This window comes from Lissotriton helveticus, chromosome 5_1, assembly GCF_964261635.1.
Source record: "Lissotriton helveticus chromosome 5_1, aLisHel1.1, whole genome shotgun sequence".
In the NCBI taxonomy this organism is placed as follows: Eukaryota; Metazoa; Chordata; class Amphibia; order Caudata; family Salamandridae; genus Lissotriton; species Lissotriton helveticus.
Genome location: NC_136065.1, coordinates 901,428,337 through 901,448,648, shown reverse-complemented (window position 1 = coordinate 901,448,648; position 20,312 = coordinate 901,428,337). Strand labels below are relative to the sequence as shown.

General features: G+C 49.3%; 1 protein-coding gene across 3 annotated transcripts in view; it reads right to left on the bottom strand.

Annotated features, from left to right (window-relative positions):
• Positions 1–4,414: 4,414 nt before the first annotated feature.
• The window catches only part of VDAC2 (voltage dependent anion channel 2), a 97,518-nt gene continuing 81,620 nt past the window's right edge, over positions 4,415–20,312 (bottom strand). For all 3 annotated transcript variants that reach the window (XM_078643361.1, XM_078643360.1, XM_078643359.1), the window contains exon 9: positions 4,415–4,941. In XM_078643361.1, coding sequence (XP_078499487.1) covers positions 4,850–4,941 — 92 coding nt within the window. In that variant the 3' untranslated portion in view covers positions 4,415–4,849. The remainder of the gene's footprint in view (positions 4,942–20,312) is intronic.

The window sequence follows — 20,312 nt, the reverse complement described above, 5'->3', positions numbered from 1 at the left end:
AATGGGTCTCATTGTCTCGTCTACCTTTGGTACCAGGAAGTACGTTGAGTATATTCCTGTGTTTCTTTCCTTGAAGAGTACCCGTTCTATGGCCTGCTTCCGCAGGAGTTCCTTTGCCTCCTCCTGAAGACACTGCAGCTGCTTGCTTGCTAGTGTTTTTCTTTTTGGTTTTCTGCTTGTTGGCCTCCCCTCCAACTCTATGCAGTATCCAAATTGGATAATGTTGAGGATCCATTTGTCTGATGTGATTTCTCTCCACTCGGAGGTAAAATCTTAATCTTCCTCCCACTGGTGTCATGTGGTCGTAGGGGTCTAGTTTGTCTTGACCCATCTGTACGTGCTGCCCCCTGGGATCTTTTTTGTGGGCGGGCACACGGAGTTTTTTGAAGTCACTTGGAGGTGGGCTGCTGCCCCCCTCTTCTATTTTGTCCCCGTCCATTTCTCCCTCGAAAGGACTGGCCTCTTTGTTGGTACTGCCTGGACTGCTTCTGCTGACCATGCGGAGCCTGCGAGTCTGCCTGGTGCGTTTGCTGGAAAGCCTGGTGTGATGTACCTGGCTGGTTTCCGCCTCTCCCGCCGGGCCTCCGTGACGGGGTGCCCCTCTTGTTCCCTCTGAACTGCAATGCTCCCATGGATCTTGCTGTTTCGTTATCTTTTTTCAGTTGACTGAGCGTTTCATCAACTGTTGTTCCGAAAAGCGTGTTGCCGTTGAACGGTGTGTTCAGGATGCTGTGTTGCACCTCCGGTTTGAAACCTGAGATCCTGAGCCAGGCGTGCCTCCTTTCCGTGACGCCCATCATCATAATCCTGCTGGCGGTGTCTGCCCCATCCAGGGCCGTCTTAAGGCAAGAATTTGCCGCGCTTTTCCCCTCTTCAACCAGCTTTTCGGCCTTCTGCCTGGCATCCTGGGGCAGGTCCTTCACCAACTGCCCCAGCCCCTCCATGATCTGGTACATGTGCCTGTTTATCAGGGCGTTGGAATTAGCCATGCGCCAGTGGGTCGCGGCATTCCGTTCGATCCTTCTGCCCACCAGATCCATCGTTTTGCTCTCCTTATCCGGTGGCGGGCCCGAGGTAGTGGGTACGTTAGCCCTCCTCCTTGCTGTGGCCGTGATAATGGAGTCTGCGGAGACCGTGCCCTGAATGTAGGCCGGGTCCTTTGTGGAATGCTTGTACTTCTTCTCAGTTCTGGGAGTTACTGCCTTGCATGTTGCGGGCTCCCTGAATGATTCCTTCCCCTGAGCCAGGACGCTTTCGAGCATTGGAAGGAACTGGCTCCTCGTTTGTGTTGGGAGCAATGTTTCTAGAAGGAAGTCTGCTTTCTGCTTCTCTTCGTCGAGCTTGAGCTTGAGCTTGAGCGCTGCTGCGGCAGATTGTATCACCGAGTTGTAGGCCCCGATGTCGTCCGGCGGCGAGGGCCTCGAGGGGTAAGTGTCGACCACCTCCTCCGGGCTGTCGGTGTCGACATCTATGTAATCTACCTCCTGTAGGTCAGAGGGTGCCAACTGTGTCCGTCCTGCTTTCCTCTTCCTCCCCATAATTGTAACTATCGTAGGGATTCTCGTACTCCTCCTGGTCGTCGATCATCTCGACGTCCTGGTCTTGTTCCTCGGCGATCTCATCCTCCTCCTCGACCGCCTCCACCACCAGTGGCTTGGTCTTGTGAGGGATCGTGAAGGCTTTCATCTTTGCATCGAAATCTTTCTTCCGCTGCATGATGTTCTCCATTTCGGCCTCGAGGCGCCTTCTCTTCTTCTCCATCTCGGCCGCGTGTTCCGCGTCGGATGGGTCGGCTGTTCTTTTTGGCGGATGGCTCGTCGCCGTGCCTTTCGGTGTCGAAGTTTGACGTCGAACCGGATTTTGGGTCTCTGGTCGTCGTCGTCAGTTTTGGGTCTTTCTCCCTCGGCGTCGATCGATCCTTTTCGGGGACGATTTTCTACGTTTTCTGCTGATCAGCAGCTCTCGGCGCTGGGGACTCCTTCTCGGAGGATCCGCTGGGAGTAGTCGCAGACGCCGCCTTTTTTGGCGTCGGCGCTTTCGGGGTCTTGCCCTCTAATTTTTCTAGACTCAGTCTCTCGGGTTCTTGGGGGCCGAAGAGTCTCCTACCTTGTCAGAAGTCTTCGTGTAATCGGTCTCTACGACCGTGTAGCTGTCGTCTTCGGTGGCAGCGTTTTCTTCCTCGGAGGACATCCCCAGCTCGTAGAGGGACGGAGTCGGGGCCTTTCCCTGCAGGGTGGCGTGTGCTACCCTCTGCCTCTCTCTCACACGAAGGGTCTTCGGGGCGAAGGCGGAACAGGCGTTGCAGTCTCCGCTTTCGTGGTTCACCGGTATGCAAAGGTTGCATACCGGGTGCTGGTCCTTCTGCGCGTACTTGTGGTGGCAGTTACGGCAGAACTTGAACGGCGTGTTGTCCATCATCGAGCGTCCAGGGCCTCTCTGGTCGCGTGTTCGTCGACAATCTCGATGAAAAACGCCTTCTCCTTGCTGACTTTGTCGATGAAGTCCCCTGGAGTCTTCAGATGACTACTCCTCGTCTTTTCTTTCTTCTTTCTCCAAAAATGTCTGGAGCCCAAACGGGAACGATCCAGACCCGACCGCGGAAAAAAAGAATCTGAAGATGGCGCCCAAGAGTGGGAGCTTCCGCAGGAAGCATGCCGACGTCACCGGAAATACACCCAAGGGGGTGTGACGCCGACGCCCACCTGGGCTAAAAAAAAAAAGAAAGAAGAAAAGACTACGAATCCGGACCCAACCACAAGACCGCGGAATAATGCACAGCATAGTGAATCCAGAAAGATTCACGCTGCAAAATCATGGTTATCCTTGATCGTTTTTTACATTCTTGGTCTACCTGTGGCATTCTGAAAGCCATCACTGTCCTACTAAGAGACATGCCTTACCCCGACTTGGCGCCTGCTGTAAATGAGGAGCAACATGCAGGAGTGTAGCTACTGTAAGATGGCATCTAAGCTTCATACCCTTTCCTATCATGCCATCCTCATTTCCACCCTCCCGTTTCTGGACTCAAGACTTTCGGTCACTTCATGATCTTCATTCTAACCTGGCAGAACACGAACCACATGACCGATTCCAGGTGGAGCTGCACCAACAGCTATAGGGGAGATTGGCTCTGGCGCACCACTATGGCCATCACCTACCCAGCCAGACTTCGGACATATGTCTTGTTGTCCCCCACTACGGTCTCCCCCGTGTACTTACAGCTCTCCTGGTCTTTTTGGCTCTTGACTTGTGTGTTCGCTAGTAACTCCTGTCTTGACTTTGTAATCATACTGTAATTTGTGAAATTTTGTAACTTGCAACTCTTTTTCCATATGTAAAGCGCTCTGATACCTTCGGGTCTAGCCAGCGCTATATAAAACTCCTCAAATAAAATGTCTGGCCAACCTGTAGCCAACCCAGACAATGGTGGCCGCCTGTCACATAAAAGTGGCGTGGATAGTTGAAAGATACTTAAAGCTTAGTTGGGTTGACCTATTGATGTGGTTATCCTTTGTGCTGGAGGGCATGTGATGCTTTGGCTGTTATTTCATTAATCAGGGAGAGGCATTTAATACCGATAACATTTATCCTGCCATTTCTTGTGGTAATCACACCTGTATTGCTTTAAGGCAGTCACAACGGATAATCTTGCAACGGTTGGGTCACATCAGGTCGCGATTTTACAGTGATAAAATAGGATAGTAGCTTGTGAGCACTCTTTGAGCAGAAGTAGCTCCCACTGCAGAAAAGGTTGGAGACTCCTGATCTTATTCGACTTCATGTGCCCAGTTTCAGATAAGAGGGTTCTCTCAAGCACATATACAGGTGTCGAACCTACTCCAATGCCTGGGGCTTTTTATGCTGAAACTATTGGGTAGAAGAGTTCAGTGTACCCAGTTCTTATGTTGAAAATCACTTTAATGTTCGAGGGCACTCAAAAATGTGTCCAAATTGTGGAAGAAAACGGTCCGAGGAGCACTCTGCATCGGTTTGAGGGGAAGAATCACGTTGAAACCAAAAGCACTTCTTCTGGAAGTTTTTATTCAAATGCCAACACCAGATGACAGGCATGTAGAGAACTGCCCATTTTACAAACCCAAACTAATCTAAAAGGCATGGGTGCTGTCGCTCCTCTTTCTCCCATTAATTACATCCCTAGGCCCAGAGAGAGGAATACACTTCTGGTCACACCAAAATGCCTCCAGAGACCTCGCTGAAATTCAACACTTACAATCAAGCATTTGTGACAGTTTAGCAAGCTACCCGTTTACTAATGTGCTTTTATACCTCTTTCGGGGTATTAACAGCAAAATTCAGATCGTCTGACACATCGAATTATACGGCATACTTATATATTTTTAAAAAAAGACACATGTTTCTCTGTTGGGGGGTCCTTAAATAAAGCAGTCACACAACAGGTGTAATTTTTTTATTCCTAGGTGGTACATTTGCAGGATACCAAAAGTATTTTGGACAAAGGTGACATAACAAAATTAGTGTATTTTTTTTTTCAAAACATCCAATGATCTGGTTTGCATCAATATTGGAGACAATAAAATAATGGTGTACACCGTTCAACATTTCAGAAAAGTCCAATCCATTCCTGCGGGCAGGTGCAGTACGACACGTTTAAATAAGGGGGAAAGGGTCAGCCTTTTCCAGGGTCCGATAACCACCAATTCAACTAGAAACAAGCTAACAGGCCATGGTTTAAATACATAAAAATACAGCTTGTTCTGGTTCCTTCCACAGGAGCGAGGCAAACGCTGCGGTCGTGTTTCAAAAAATGCATCGTTAAGGCCAAATTCATCAATTCGCTTTCCTATATGCTTGCTGTAATGGGGGCCCTTCAAGCCTCCAAATCCAGGCCCAGCCCGACCTTGTGACCTCCGGCATTGAAGTTCTTTCCGTCTACGAGTGCAGAGAGAGTGAGTTTCACACCTGTAAACCAAAGAGACATCAATTAGAACAACTCAATCCAAAAATCACAACGTAGCAAGTAATACTACGCCAGGACTACAGAGTACCAAACACAAGGACACTCGAATCAGGCTTACGGCTGGTTTTCAAGCTGCCAATCTGATGACAGGAAGTCTATGGGCCAGCTGGACTCGGACACACAAAAACTGCTATACAAGGGATGGATGATTGCTTATGTGGACCCCAAGAGCAACAACCCTTGCAATGCCGTTTTCTGAGATTTATTCTAGAGGATAACTGAGGAGGGTCTGCCCTTTCCTGTTCATCAGATCAGTCAGCTGTGCTTGAAGATGTTGTGGAAATCCTGTAACAGCATAACTGCTTTTAACACAGGATCCGACCAGAGTGTTATTTCCAATGGCCAGGTGAACTCAATACACGAATACAGGTGCTTGCAAGAAATTCTTCAGAACCAGCACCAACTGGCTCCATGCAGTTCAGTCACTGAACTCTTCCGTGAGATGCCCTGCAGGGATAAGGGGACGAAAGGATCTATTCACTCCGAACTACAATAAGCAGTTAGACACGTGCAATTTAGGCGTGTATATGTATGCACTATCGCGAAAAGGAAAGGGCAGAACCTGAAGTATACAAAGTGTCTTGTACTAAAGCACAAGTTAAGCATTATGAACCAAAATGGATCTGACACTTTGCTTGGGCCAGGCATCTCAGCTCTTCCAGGGTGACAAGCAGGAAGACCTAGGGAAGATTATATAAAGGTTTTTGCGGTTTGTGCATTAGAAAAGATTAAACCATTTGTTCCAATCCATGATAAACACAGATTGTGTACCAGGACCCCAAACAGAGTACAGTCCTCAACAGTCTCGGAGACAGAGGACCAGAGAGTGGAATCGAACTTCTCCTTAAGCTATTGTGCAAGTGGGATGCAGTCAGCACTTTAAAAACACAAAACATGTGGCAGTGCAAGCTCCCCTCAGTGTCCTAAATTCTCTATCTCAACCCCCCCTTCAATCTAATGTTCAACAGAACTTTTAAGCCAGACAGCATAAAACCATTCGGTACAGCAATGTCACAGTAAGTCCATGCTTCCAAAGAGAAGCAGAATAAGCTTCACGTAAATAAACAACAGCTACTGCATAAACAGCAGTAATGCAAATTCCACACACGCTATGTAAAGTTCATTAACATTTTAACCCTGAGCGACTCCCTCACAAACAGGGCAGCATAGCAAACAGCAGTTGAATTTTCTTTTGCACAAAGACCAAACACAGCTCATCAGCAGCCCTGGAATCTTCTATCACAAACCGAGCAAGTGCAGCAGTTTTTTTTTTTACACCATTCCACTCACTTCAATAAATCTAATATTTCATTTAATGGACTGCAGTCATGCAGTGAAGAACAAGTTACCTTTGGTAACACCAACCTTGGTAGAGACTCACAGATTCATCACCCTGTAAATAACCCCAGGTGTCAGTATTTGAATAGAACAAGCAGCTGGGTTCTAGGAGACCGCACAACCAGACTTAGTCACCAACTTCTGTCACCTATATTGCCCACCTCAAATGATCTGCTGCTAGTAGATCATGAAATAGAAACAACAATTTGTGGATGAGAGGCAACATACAAAAAACAAATCAAACGTGCATATTAAGTTGATGAGAAAATTCTTGTGTTGACAGTTTTCTTTGCCAGATGTGTTCAGTAAGCACAGGATCAACAGCCAACGCGTTTCGCCCATAGAGAAGGCTTCTTTAGGGCAGTAATGGTTGTAGAGAAAAGTGTCAAGGACGTGCGAAGTAAATCCAATCTAGTCCAGAGTAGAGAGTGTCCCATGTAAGGGCGAAATCTCGTTGAGGAAAATGCAAGGACCTGCCAGTTCCCCGATCCGAGCTGGAGCCTAGGAGCCGTGTCCGGTGTACGTTGCATTGCCAGAGTTACTGGTTCGATGTGCGGGACCACAATGGATTTACTTCGCGTGTCCTTGACACTTGCACGTTTGATTTGTTTTTTATATGTTGCCTCTCATCAACAAATTGTTGTTAACCCCAGGTGTCGGACAGGATCTGGAAACTTTCCTGGCAATTCCCTTGCACTCAGGTCATAAAGCTCCACACAGATCAGCTTAGGATATGGCGTCTGGGAACTAATGATGTGCCACCTCGCTCACTGATAGGTTCCTTTCTGAAGTCTGTCATCGCCAACGGACATGCAGTTCATACAAATCAATATTTGAGTGTGTGGATGCTTTTAAGTGTGGGGGGGTTCCTGTGCCATGCCACTGCTCTGCGATCGGACTTGGTCAGAGAAGAGAGGGTGCAGTTCAGACTCATCACGGAGAGGTTGCTATCTGGCTCACTGAGGAATTCATCGTTTTGAGACTAATAGCCTGACAAATACCAGCCCTGTAGCTCTGCTCACTGCTCTCCAAGCTCCGGGTGGTGCCGCCAGGGGTAAGCTCCATTCAGGTGTCTCTGGATTGATTTAAAGTACTGACTAGATTTTGAACATAATTTCAGGTCCTGACTGAGGGCCTCCAGTTCATGACCTGTCAGAGCTGCTGCGGAGGAGATTGCGCTCACACGGGCAAAGGCGGAGATTGAGTTCACACGGGCAAAGGCAGAAGTGTTTTTAAGTCCTCCTGTGCCCCCCTGCTGTCTCACCAGCCTCGGCGGAGAGATTCCGTCTGGGCAGGCTTTTGATGTAAATCATTCTTCCCCCTACCCTGGCTCCATGTGTTATGCGGGAATTTTGGGGCACTTGTGTCCGGCCAGACGAGCTCTGTGCTGCACTATCTTGAAAAGGCACAGGCCAAAGGCCATAACTTCTCTATTACTTGAACTGGCAGCTGTGACTGAGTATTCTGCAGACTGTCAACTCTTTAATGCAGCACTTAATTCAGAGAGGGCCAGCGCCTGCTGCTATCGGCGCAACACCAGCGATTGCCAATGAAACAGAACCTTTTAGTCCAGAAAGTTGGTAAGTGGCCTGTCCGGAAGGGGCAAACAATGAGTGCTGATAGAGTGATGTATGCGGTTGGAGGGGTGACTTATACCTATGAAATGTTATAGGCAGCACTTGAAATGGAAACAGAAGTGCTACTGTTCTCCCATTAAATGTATTACCGCATTGCTGAGACGTGCAGATGCTCTACATCCTAAATTAAAGTAGTGCAGGAACTCCGTACTGGACATTCTCTGCCCAGTTAAAGCAATAGTTTCCAGGAAGAAGTTTGGATTTAATGATCACTCTGGTAAGGTTTTGTAGCATGGAATTTCTATTTTACACTGCAGAGAAGCGGTGCAAGCAGGTGTGATGAGATTATGCAAGTGTATGAGAGGGTTTTTGAAGGAGAGTTCGTGTTTTTAAGCAGTACGTGTATGGGAGAAAGCCGAAGAAGGAGGTGGTATTGCTTTTGGCATCTGTTGAGGAGTACTGCCCTTCCATTTCCGGTACTTTGCAGCAGTTTTAAGATAATCTTAAAGTTTCTCATTGCTCAAATGGGTGTAATTTCTGATATAAGTGTTTCACTCGTCTCCGTTGCTTGATTTTGCTAGTGAGAAAGTGTCACTCAGTCGTTGAACGTCACTCAATTACATTGAAATTCTGAAAATGTCACACCTACGTAATTTGAAACCTTGGCAGCCATGAAGCGATACCACCTAATCAATGGACAGTATAAGACCATTTAACAGAAAACAGGGGAGGGTGAGTCGGTGACAAATGTTCAGTTAGTCTCTAGATGAAAAGCTGTTACCAAGCATAGTAACAGACTTCCAACTGCAAATTCCTCACATGTTGAATAGATACCAAAGCAGTACATCTCCTCTGGTGGTGGGTCTGTTGAACAAAATACCCTTTCTGACTGGCCTGGCTATTCAGGTATCAATCGTTAGTTAATATATAGAGACAGACACCCACATAGCAGTGGAAGAGGTTCAAAACTGGCACAATATGCACCAGGGCCGCAGTAGCAGCCTTTGCCCTGGTGGAACAAGGACACAGACCCCCAGGGGGTTGCTTTTTGGCAACCAGCCCTCAGCTCTTCATGCATAGTACAATTCATTGGGAGACTGTTCTTTCGCACCACTTTTGCTTTGTTGGCTTCACAGAAACAGACAAAAAGTGGATTTATCCCATCAATAATTTTTTTCTCTCTTCATTTTCAAGTCCAGCAGTGAGGAGGAGGAGTGTGCGCGGGCTCCCGGTCCGCGCACACTTCAGGAGCGATCATCGCCGATCCCCAGGGGACGTCAGCTTCAGATCCTGACAGCGGAACATGTAGCGCACTTGAGTGGGGCACTCTCTGCCTTCCGTGTCCACGAGTCTAGCAGTAAGGAAGCCCTGAACTATTTGGGACCGGCACCTAAGATGGCGGCTGCTGTCCAGATCTAAGAGCCGGATCTCGCAGCAAACTGAGCCAGACGCCGCTTTCGGACTCTAGTTCCCCCCTTTTGCCCTGACGCCACAGGTGAGCGGGGGGCTGGCGCGAACGCTATGGGGCATTTGCGGCCCCGCAATGCGGACTCCCACCAAATGGCGCTACCTCATGGCCCCATGCCTGACCTTAAGATGGCAGTAGGCGCCGATCCAATGCACCTGTGACACCCGATGTCAGTGTGATGAGCTACTGCGGCCCTGCGGCGCAAAGACGACCCCGGTAACGTGCACAGACATACCATCTTGCAGCAGACTCCCTGCACAGCATGCTCCTTGCTGCTACCACCGGGGTACCCCCGTCGTTGGCATAATGGGGGTGCACTGTAGCGGTTGGAGGCCCTCACCCACCCCAGAGAGAACACTTCATTGGAGCTGCCTGTCCCGCCATGGATCGAGGGGCACAGAGGTGCCCCACCCAGGAGTCTAGGCACACAGCCCCCGCTTCTGAGACTGGAGGCGTGAGGACAGCTGAGCTCAGCCTTCTTTCAGCCCTTCAACCCCTGTATGCCCCCTCTCCAACAACTTCTGTTGTAGTCAAACAAAGTGCTGCTGCAGCCGGGCGGGAGCGAGGAACCAGTGAACTTATCCCAAGTATGGGGGCGAGGGAGCCAGGACTGGCTGATTGTCTTCGAAGTTACTCCAGTGGACCCGAGCCTACACGCCTCCTCTCCCTTCCTAACTTTGATCTCTGTACCTCCACTCCCCCCCCCCCCCCCCCCGGACTTCCCCTGGCACTCTAATTCATACTCACTGGGCCACTCATGGACTTCTTTATGGTTTTTCCTTTGTCCTGGCAGCCATTTTGCTGCTGTTCTCGGCCGCTTTTCTCGGGACCCTGACCCGCCATCTTGTCCATTCCCTCGTCCTTTCCCTTTTCCCTCGTTTCCCCCTTGACTATCCTTAAATGTTTCTTCCTTTTTCTGATTTCCCTTTTCTCCATACTCTTGTATCCCTCCTACCCTCCCGTGGTGTTGTGACTGCGCCCCCCCCCCTCCGACCCCACTTAATGGAACTCTGCTCTCCTGGTTTTTTGGGTCTTGACCTGAGAAAATATACTATTTGTATACATATGTATATAGAGATAACTAATCACTAGTATATGCAGTAGACCTTTGTGCTATCTACCATTCCTATGTGACTCTTAGAGTATATCCATTTGTATCCCTTCCCTGAATATCTCTTCCTTGTGTGACTTTATAACTTGTATGTTTGCAATTTTGTTTCTGTTTGTATCTTTTATGTAACCCATGTAATCCTAAGTCCTTATGTATCGCAACTGGTTCTTATGAAAAGCGCTCTGACACCTTCGGGTAATGTTCGCGCTATATAAAATCGCATTAAATAAAATAAAACATAAGGGCTTGTTTTGGGTCAAGACAGGTGGAGCAGTTCTTCCTACTTGGAGGGAAGAGGAAGTGCATTGAAAGCCAGCAAGGTGATTGATTGCCCTTTGTGTAAGAGTGTGGCTACCTTGGGCTTGAATGCTGCTTTTGTCCGGAGAACTAGTTTGGCAAGAACAAAGTATACCATAGTACCACAAACTATGCCAGCAGTTCACCCACTCAGCTGCAGATTTGTCAATGAGGAAGACGGTCTTGATGGTTAACAGGTGAAGAGATTAACGTTGCATGGGCTCAATAGCAGTGAACGACAGGTGAGCACCAAACTAAGGTCCTACTGCATCATCAGAAAGGAATGAGTTACTTACCTGTAACTGCAGTTATCCAGTATTGGTATCTTTCATAGATTCACATGCCTGAATCATTCCCCGTCGTCAGGGTGGGAGTCCCCGGTACATAAATAAAGTAATGACATATATACTTAGTAATGGGCCAGAGGCCTCTCATTAGTAACATATCCATGTCCTTTTGTAAAAAGGACTTAACTTAGTCCAAGAGCCAACCAGCTATTACCACCATCTAGATCCTTCCTGGAAGGAGCACTGGTCCCTCAGATTTTCGTAAGCACAGTGCTAAGTAGTACACTACTGAGAGAACCAAGGTGAACCCTTCCAGGGCAGGTGGGTGGGTTGCATGTGAATCTATGAAAGATAACAATACTGGATAACAAATAGTTTTCTTACCTGTCGGTGTAGTTTTGCAGCTTGAGGATCTTTCTGGATTCACTATGCTGTGCATTATTCCGCGGTCTTGTGGTTGGGTCCGGATTCGTAGTCTTTTCTTTGGTTTTTTTTTTGTAGCCCAGGTGGGCGTCGGCGTCACACCCCCTTGAGTGTATTTCCGGTGACGTCGGCATGCTTCCTGCGGAAGCTCCCACTCTTGGTCGCCATCTTCGGGTTCCTTTTTTCCGTGTTTCTTTCGTTTCCGAAGTAATGGCAATGTTCTATTTAGTTGGTATTTTACCGCTTTGTAAAGTCCTTTCTTTTGTTAACCACCTCTTCTCTCTCCAGCCTCATCTTTCTGGCGGAGGTGGGTGGGTTCGCTAGTGAATCCAGAAAGATCTTCAAGCTGCAAAACTACACCGACAGGTAAGAAAACTATTCGTTTTGCAGCGTGAATCTTTCTGGATTCACTATGCTGTGCATAGATTTTGTAGCGGTTTCTCATCTCTGTGGCGGCTGGGTGGAAGATGAGCGTTGGGTGTTGAAGATGTGCTGTAGCACCTTCTGTCCAACTTGAGCTTCCTTGTTCATTTGTATGTCTACACAGTAGTGCTTCGTGAACGTGTGCACCGAAGCCCATGTTTCCGCCAGGCATATGTCCTCTATGGGTGTGTTAGCCAGGAAGGCTATTGTAGCGCCCTTCTTCCTGGTGGAGTGGGCACGTGTCCCCTCTGCCAGTTCTTGTCCTGCACGTTTGTGGCAGAGTTGAATTGTCTGTGCGATCCATCGTGCAATGGTCTTTTTCGTTACTGCTTTTCCCATGAAGCTGTTTGCGAATGACACAAAGAACTGTTTTGTTTTCCTGTGTCCCTTCGTCCTCTCAATGTAGTGCATGACTGCCCTTCTGGCGTCTAGGGTGTGCAGAGCTCGCTCTGCGCTAGTTGTTGGTTTTTGGAAAAAACTCGGTATCTGTATAGACTGGTTCATGTGAAATTTGGATACCACCTTCGGCATGAAGTGTGGTCAGTCCTCATCATTATCATTGTGTATTTGTATGTAGGGTTCTTGTAGCGTCAGCGCTTGAAGCTCGCTTACCCTGCGTAAGGACGTTATTGCAACCAGGAAGGCTGTTTTCATAGTTAGCATCTTTAGGGAGGCCTTGTGAAGTGGTTCAGAGGGCTCTTTCATGAGTTCCGTTAGGACTGTGTTCAAGTTCCATGCAGGTGGCGGCACCCGCTTGGGTGGTGCGATCCTTTTCGCCCCTTCCAGGAATCTCTTCACCACCTGTGATGTGAAGAAGATCCTGCAGTCTCTCCCCTTGTGTAGGCGACTATCGCTGCCAAGTGAACTCTCTAAGAGGATGAGCTAAGGTTCTTCTCCAGCAAGTGCGTCAGGTACCTTAGCACTGTGGAGTCCCTCTTCATTTTATTGTGAAGTCTTTCCTGTCTGCACCATATTGTGAATATTTTCCATTTCGCAACGTAGCACTTCCGAGTGCTGGGCCTTCGTGCCTCCCGAAGGACCCTCAGGGTGCTTTCTGGTAGTCTCAAATGTGCGAACTCTATGTCCTCAGGAGCCACACTACTAGGCTCATGCTCTCTGGCTCTGGATGTAGTACCTCTCCGTTCTGCATGGAGAGTAGGTCTTTCCTCCTGCTGAATCTGTGGGGGGCACACTGTCATCTCCATGATCTGCGAGTACCATGTCGGCCTCGCCCACTGTGGTGCGACCAGTATCAGTCTCATGTTGCTCGCTCTGCACTTGCTCAGCACTCTGTGCAACAGTGGTATCGGGGGAAAGGAGTAAGCAAATGTCCTTGACCAATCTATCCATAGGGCATTCCCCAGTGACCCCTCCTCGGGCTGCCTGGATGCGAAGCTTTGGCATTTTGCATTCTGGCGTGTGGCAAACAGGTCCACCGATGGTGTCCCCCATCTGTCGAACAGATACCTTGTCTCCTTAGCATTGAGCTCCCACTCGTGGGATGCCGATGTCTGCCTGCTGAGCCAATCGGCTTGTATGTTGTCCTTCCCTGGTAGGTGTATGGCTAGCAGGTCTATCTTGAGAGGGATGGCCCATCTCCATATCTCCTGTGCCAGCGTTGAAAGCGGGGCTGACTGTGTGCCCCCCTGCTTGTTGATGTAGAACATCGCAGTGGTGTTGTCTGTTTGTATCAACACCTTGTGTTTGTACAGTCTTGTTTGAAAGGCTATCAGCGCAAGGAAGATTGTCTTCAGTTCTAGGTAATTGATGTGCTTTGCCGCATCTGTTGGCGTCCACAGTCCCCTCACCTTGAGTTCCTCCATGTGGGCGCCCCATCCCTTCAGGGATGCGTCTGTGGTGATGGTCACTGTTGCCGTTGGGGGCGTTAGAGGCTTTCCCCTTGTTATGTTCTCCATGGTCCACCATGCCATCTCCTTCTGCACTGCGTGCGTTACAACCACTAGATCCTCCCAACCGCCTGTAGCTTGTGACCATTGCTCCTGTAGCCATTCTTGAATGGGTCTCATGTGGAGTCGTACATTTGGTACCAGGTGGATGCATGATGCCATCATGCCCATGATCTTGCTCGCAGTCCTCACTGTCCGAGCTTGTCCCTTCCGGTAGAGGCGAGTTTCCTTCACCAGCGCCCTCGCCCTCTTCTCACTGGGGAACACCTTGCCCTGTAAGGTGTTGATCTGTGCTCCCAGGAAGATCTTGACTTGTTCCGGCTCCATTGATGATTTCTTCCAATGGATGGAGAACCCCAGGCTTATGAGCGTGCTCGTCACTGCATGTGCGTGCTGCTTGCATTTCTGGTATGAGTTTGCTTTCACCAGCCAGTCGTCCAGGTAAGGGTATACGTGTATCCCCTGCCTTCGTAGGTGCGCTGCGACTGCTGCGAGGCACTTTGTGAAAACTCTTGGTGCTGATTTTAGTCCGAAGGCCAGTGTCGTGAACTGGTAGTGGCTTTCTCCAATGGTGAACCTGAGCATGTGTTTGTGCTTTCTGTTCATTGGGATGTGCAGGTAGGCGTCTTTGAGGTCTATTGTGACCATGAAGTCCCCGGTCTGCAATTGTGGGAGCACCTCTTGCAGGGAGGACATTTTGAATTTTTGCGTTCTTATGAATTTGTTCAGGAACCGTAAGTCCTGAATGGGTCTCATTGACTCGTCTACCTTTGGTACCAGGAAGTACGTGGAGTATATTCCTGTGTTTCTTTCCTTGAAGGGTACCCGTTCTATGGCCTGCTTACGCATGAGTTCCCTTGCCTCCTCCTGAAGACACTGCAGCTGCTTGCTTGCTAGTGTTTTTCTTTTTGGTTTTCTGCTTGTTGGCCTCCCCTCCAACTCTATGCAGTATCCGAATTGGATAATGTTGAGGATCCATTTGTCCGATGTGATTTCTCTCCACTCTCGGAGGTAAAATCTTAATCTTCCTCCCACTGGTGTCATGTGGTCGTATATGTCTAGTTTGTCTTGACCCCTCTGTACGTGCCGCCCCCTTTGATCTTTTTTGTGGGCGGGCACACTTAGTTTTTTGAAGTCACTTAGAGGAGGGCTGCTGCCCCCCTCTTCTGTTCTGTCCACGTCCATTTCCTCTCCCACGAAAGGACTGGCCTCTTTGTTGGTACTGCCAGGACTGCTTCTGCTGCCCCTGTTGAGCTTGCGAGTCTGCCTGGTGCGCTTGTTGGAAAACCTGGTGTGATGTACCTGGCTGGTTTCCACCTCTCCCGCCGGGCCTCCGTGACGGGGTGCCCCTTTTGTTGCCTCTGAACTGCAATGCTCCCATGGATCTTGCTGTTTCGTTATCTTTCTTTTGCTGACTGAGCTTTTCATCAACTGTTCCGAAAAGCGTGTCGCCGTTGAACGGTGTGTTCAGGATGCTGTGTTGCACCTCTGGTTTGAAACCTGAGATCCTGAGCCAGGCGTGTCTCCTTTCCGTGACACCCATCATCATGAGCCTGCTGGCGGTGTCTGCCCCATCCAGGGCCGTCTTAAGGCAAGAATTTGCCGCGTTCTTCCCTTCTTCAACCAGTTTTTCGGCCTTAAGCCTGGCATCCTGGGGCAGGTCCTTCACCAACTGCCCCATCTCCTCCATGATCTGGTACATGTGCCTGTTTATCAGGGCGTTGGAATTAGCCATGCGCCAGTGGGTCACGGCATTCCGTTCGATCCTTCTGCCCACCAGATCCATCCTCTTGCTCTCCTTATCCGGTGGTGGACCCGAGGTAGTGGGTACGTTGGCCCTCTTCCTTGCTGTGGCCACGATAATGGAGTCTGCGGAGACCATGCCCTGAATGTAGGCTGGGTCCTTTGAGGAATGTTTGTACTTTTTCTCCGTTCTGGGAGTTACTGCCTTGCATGTTGCGGGTTCCCTGAATGCTTCCTTCCCCTGAGCCAAGACTCTGTCGAGCATTGGAAGGTACTGGCTCCTTGTTTGTGTTGGGAGCAATGTCTCTAGAAGGAAGTCTGCTTTCTGCTTCTCTTCGTCGAGCTTGAGCTTGAATGCTGCTGTGGCAGATTTTTATCACCGAGTTGTAGGCCCCGATGTCGTCCGGCGGCGAGGGCCTCGAGGGGTATGTGTCGACCGCCTCCTCCGGGCTGTCGGTGTCGACATCTATGTAATCTACCTCCTGTAGGTCAGAGGGTGCCGACTCTGCGTCCGTCTTGCTGTCCTCTTCCTCCCCATAGTTGTAGCTATCTTAGGGATTCTCGTACCCTTCTTGGTCGTCGACCACCTAGACGTCCTGGTCTTGTTCCTCGGCGACCTCGTCGATCTCGTCTTCCTCCTCGACCGCCTCCACCACCAGTGGCTTGGTCTTGTGAGGGATCGTGAAGGCTTTCATCTTAGCGTCGAAATCTTTCTTCCGCTGCATGATGTTCTCCATTTCGGACTCTAGGCGCCTTCTCTTCTCCATCTCGGCCGCGTGTTCCGCGTCTGATGGATCAGCCGTTCTTTTCGGCGCCGAGCTTTTCGGTGTCAAAGTCTTCGACGTCGAACCGGATTTTGGCTCTCTGGTCGTCGTTAGTTTAGGGTCTTTCTCCCTCGGCGTCGATCGATCCTTTTCGGGGATGATTTTCGACGTTTTCTACTGATCAGCAGCTCTCGGCGCCGGGGACTCCTTCTCGGAGGATCCGCTGGGCCTGTGAGTAATCGCGGACGCCGCCTTCTTTGGCATCGGCGCTTTCGGGGTCTTGCCCTCGATTTTGAGACTCAGTCTCTCGGGTTCTTGTGGGCCGAAGAGTCTCCTACCTTATCAGAAGTCTTCGTGTAATCGGTCTCTACGACCGTGTAGCTGTCGTCTTCGGCGGCAGCGTTGTCTTCTTCCTCAGGAGGACATCCCCAGCTCGTAGAGGGACGGAGTCGGGGCTTTCCCCTGCAGGGTGGCGTGTGCTACCCTCTGTCTCTCTCTCACACGAAGGGTCTTCGGGGCGAAAGCGGAGCAGGCGTTGCAGTCCCCGCTTTCGTGGTCCACCGGTAGGCAAAGGTTGCAAACCAGGTGCTGGTCCTTCTGCGCATACTTGTGGTGGCAGTTACGGCAGAACTTGAACGGCGTGTTGTCCATCATCGAGCGTCCAGGGGCTCCCTGGTCGCGTGTTCGTCGACGGTCATCGAGGATCTTGATGAAAAACGCCTTCTCCTTGCTGATTGTTCGTCGATGAAGTCCCCTGGAGTCTTCAGATGACTTCTCCTTGTGTTTTCTGTCTTTTCCTTTCTTCTTTCTCCAAAAATGTCTGGAGCCCAAACGGGAACGATCCAGACCCGACCGCGGAAAAAAAGAATCTGAAGATGGCGCCCAAGAGTGGGAGCTTCCGCAGGAAGCATGCCGACGTCACCGGAAATACACCCAAGGGGGTGTGACGCCGACGCCCACCTGGGCTACAAAAAAAAAAAAAAAAAAAAAAAAAAAAACCACACAAAGAAAAGACTACAAATCCGGACCCAACCACAAGACCGCGGAATAATGCACAGCATAGTGAATCCAGAAAGATTCACGCTGCAAAACTGCAGTTACAGGTAAGTAACGTATTCCTTATCCAGTATTATGGGTATCTTTCATAGATTCACATGCCTGAATCAGAGTAGCGAGCAATACCAAGCACATTTCGAATGGTACAACAGTAAATCTCACTAGATAATAACATATCAATTGTGAAATGCAAAAGGTACCAACATGCAATAGTAGAGAGAAATGTGCAAGTAGACAGTAGGAAGGTGGGATGAAAGGGAAGGCTCACCTCTAGTGAGATATATATATGACGGAGCACAGCCTGTCCCACTGCTGCATTTTTCATAAGTTCAGTATCCAAGCAGTAGTGCCTGGTGAACGTATGAGGAGTCTTCCATGTCACCGCTCTGCAGATATCAATGATAGGCACTCCTGCAAAGAGCGCCATGGAGGTTGAGACTGCTCTAGTGGAATGAGCCCGAACTTTGGAATGCAGAGGATGTCCTGCTTGTTTATGACAGAAAGCAATAGCTGCAGAGATCCAACGTGAAATGCTTAGTCAAAGGAAGACCTTTCCTAGGTCTGCTAAAGGCAACGAAAAGTTGGTTAGATTTTCGAAATGTCTCTGTTCTGTGTATGTAGAACTTCAGACAGCATTTGAGATCTAAAGAGTGGAGAGACCTCTCTGCTGCAGAATGTGGATTCGGGAAGAAAAACCGCAGTACAATAGGCTCATTAAGGTGAAAGTCAGATGGAACTTTTGGAATGAATTTAGGATTAGTCCTCAGAATCACTCTGTCCTGCCTGAATTGGAGGAAAGGGTCTTGAATTGAAAAGGCTTGGAGTTCGCTTACTCTTTTCGCTGAGGTAAGGGCCAATAGAAGAGCCGTTTTCCAGGAAAGATATTTGATATCCGCTTTGTGTATTGGCTCAAAGAGATGCTTCATTAATTGAGCAAGCACAGCGTTCAGCTGCCAGGCAGGCGGTAAAGACTTCACTGGAGGAAATGTCCTGAACAAACCTTTAAGAAATTGTTTTACGAGTCTGTTGGACCAGAGGTAAGTACCAGCTGTGGAACGTCTGACACGAGATATGGCAGCCAGGTGAACTTTTGTTGAAGCATGAGCCAGACCGGAGTTTGCCAAATTAAGAAGGTAAGGTAAGATCTCTGCCGGTGATGAAGAAAAGGGATGTATTTTGACCGATTTACACCACATGCAGAACCTTTTCCATTTCAGGGAATACGTCTTGTTGGTACTGTCGGCCGAGCCCAGGCTAGAACAGCTCGGCAGTCTGACGGGATGTTCAAGTTCTGGAATTCTCTGAACTCAGGATCCAAGCCGATTATCTGAGAGATGCTGGATCCGGATGTTGGACTAGTCAGTGGTTCATTGAGAGGAGATTGGGGCACGGCTTCAATGGGATCGGCGGTTCCAGCGATAGGAGATGAAGCCTGTGAACCAGTGTGGGCGCGGCCACGCTGGAGCTATCAAGATCAGGGTACAATGTTCCGCCTTCAGCTTCCTGAGGACCCTGGGAATCAGGGGAAATGGAGAAAATGCGTACGAAAAGGCGTTGAACCATGCGATCGAAAATGCATTCCCTAGAGACCTTTTCTGGGGACGCCAGCTTGCGTAATGTTGGCATTTGGCGTTGTGTCTGGTTGTGAACCGATCCAGGTGAGGCTTGCCCCATCGAGAGAAGATGTGATTGAGAATTTGGTGGTCCAGCTCCCACTCGCGGCGCACAGAGCGCGGTCAGCTCAGTGAGTCTGCAAGGACATTGTCCGTTCCAGGGATGTATTCTTCCCGAAGGGAAATGTTGTGCAGAAGTAGCCAGTTCCAGATCTTGAGATTCGCGAGACAACATCAGAGACTGAGTACCCCCTTATTTGTTGATATAGTGCATAGTGGTGGTGTTGTCTGTCCTCACAAGCACTGGGGAGTTTTTGATCCGAGGCAGGAACGCTCGAAGCGCCAGGTAAACCGCTCTTAACTCGAGAAGGTTTGTGGAGTTGTTTTTCGGCAGGGGACCACTGTCCGTTGATTGAGTTCTTGGAGGAACACCCCCCAACCTTCCAGGGACGCATCTGTTATTATATGCGGCGAGGCTGGAAGCAGGAACGGCATACCTAGTGTATGGTTCTGTGGATGAATCCACCACTGTAGAGCTTTTACCATGGAAGGCGTCACTCGGATTACATCTTCGAATGATCCTGTACACTGGATCCATTGACTGGATAATGCTTCCTGAAGACGCATATGAAGACGGCAGTGTGGAACTAACAGGATGCAAGAAGACATCATCCCCAGCAGGGTCTTGTAAAGGCAGACCGTGAGTGTTCTTCTGGTTCGTACACGGGCCGCCAAGGATGCCAGTTTGGATTGACGCTCCTGTGAAGGGAATGCTTTTTTCTGAGCCGTATCTAGGACAGTGCCTAGGAAAGTGAGACGCTGGGAAGGCTGAAGGACGGATTTGTCTCGATTGAGATTAAGGCCCAAGTCGTTGAAAAGTTGAAGACAAGCGTTGGAGGACTTAGTCACGCCTGCCAAAGAAGGAGCCTTGATTAGCCAGTCGTCCAAGTATGGGAAGACTTGGTGATGTTGCCGGAGGTACGCTGCTACTGGAAACAGGCATTTTGTAAAAATGCGGTGCCGCCGACTGCAGGCCGAAGGGCAACACCCGAAACTGGTAGTGCTTGTCTGCCACAGCAAACCTGAGGTATTGCTTGTGATTTCTGTGGATAGGCACGTGAAAATAAGCGTTTTGAAGTCGTTCGCATTGAGGAGTTGAAGGACCTCCTGAATGGACACCATACGGAATGACTGTTTCTTGAGATACTGGTTTAGGTTTCTTATGTCCAATATAGGTCTTCATTTTTTTTATCTTTTTTCCGAATTAAGAAGAATCGGGAGTAGGACCCCTTGCCTTTCTGATCTT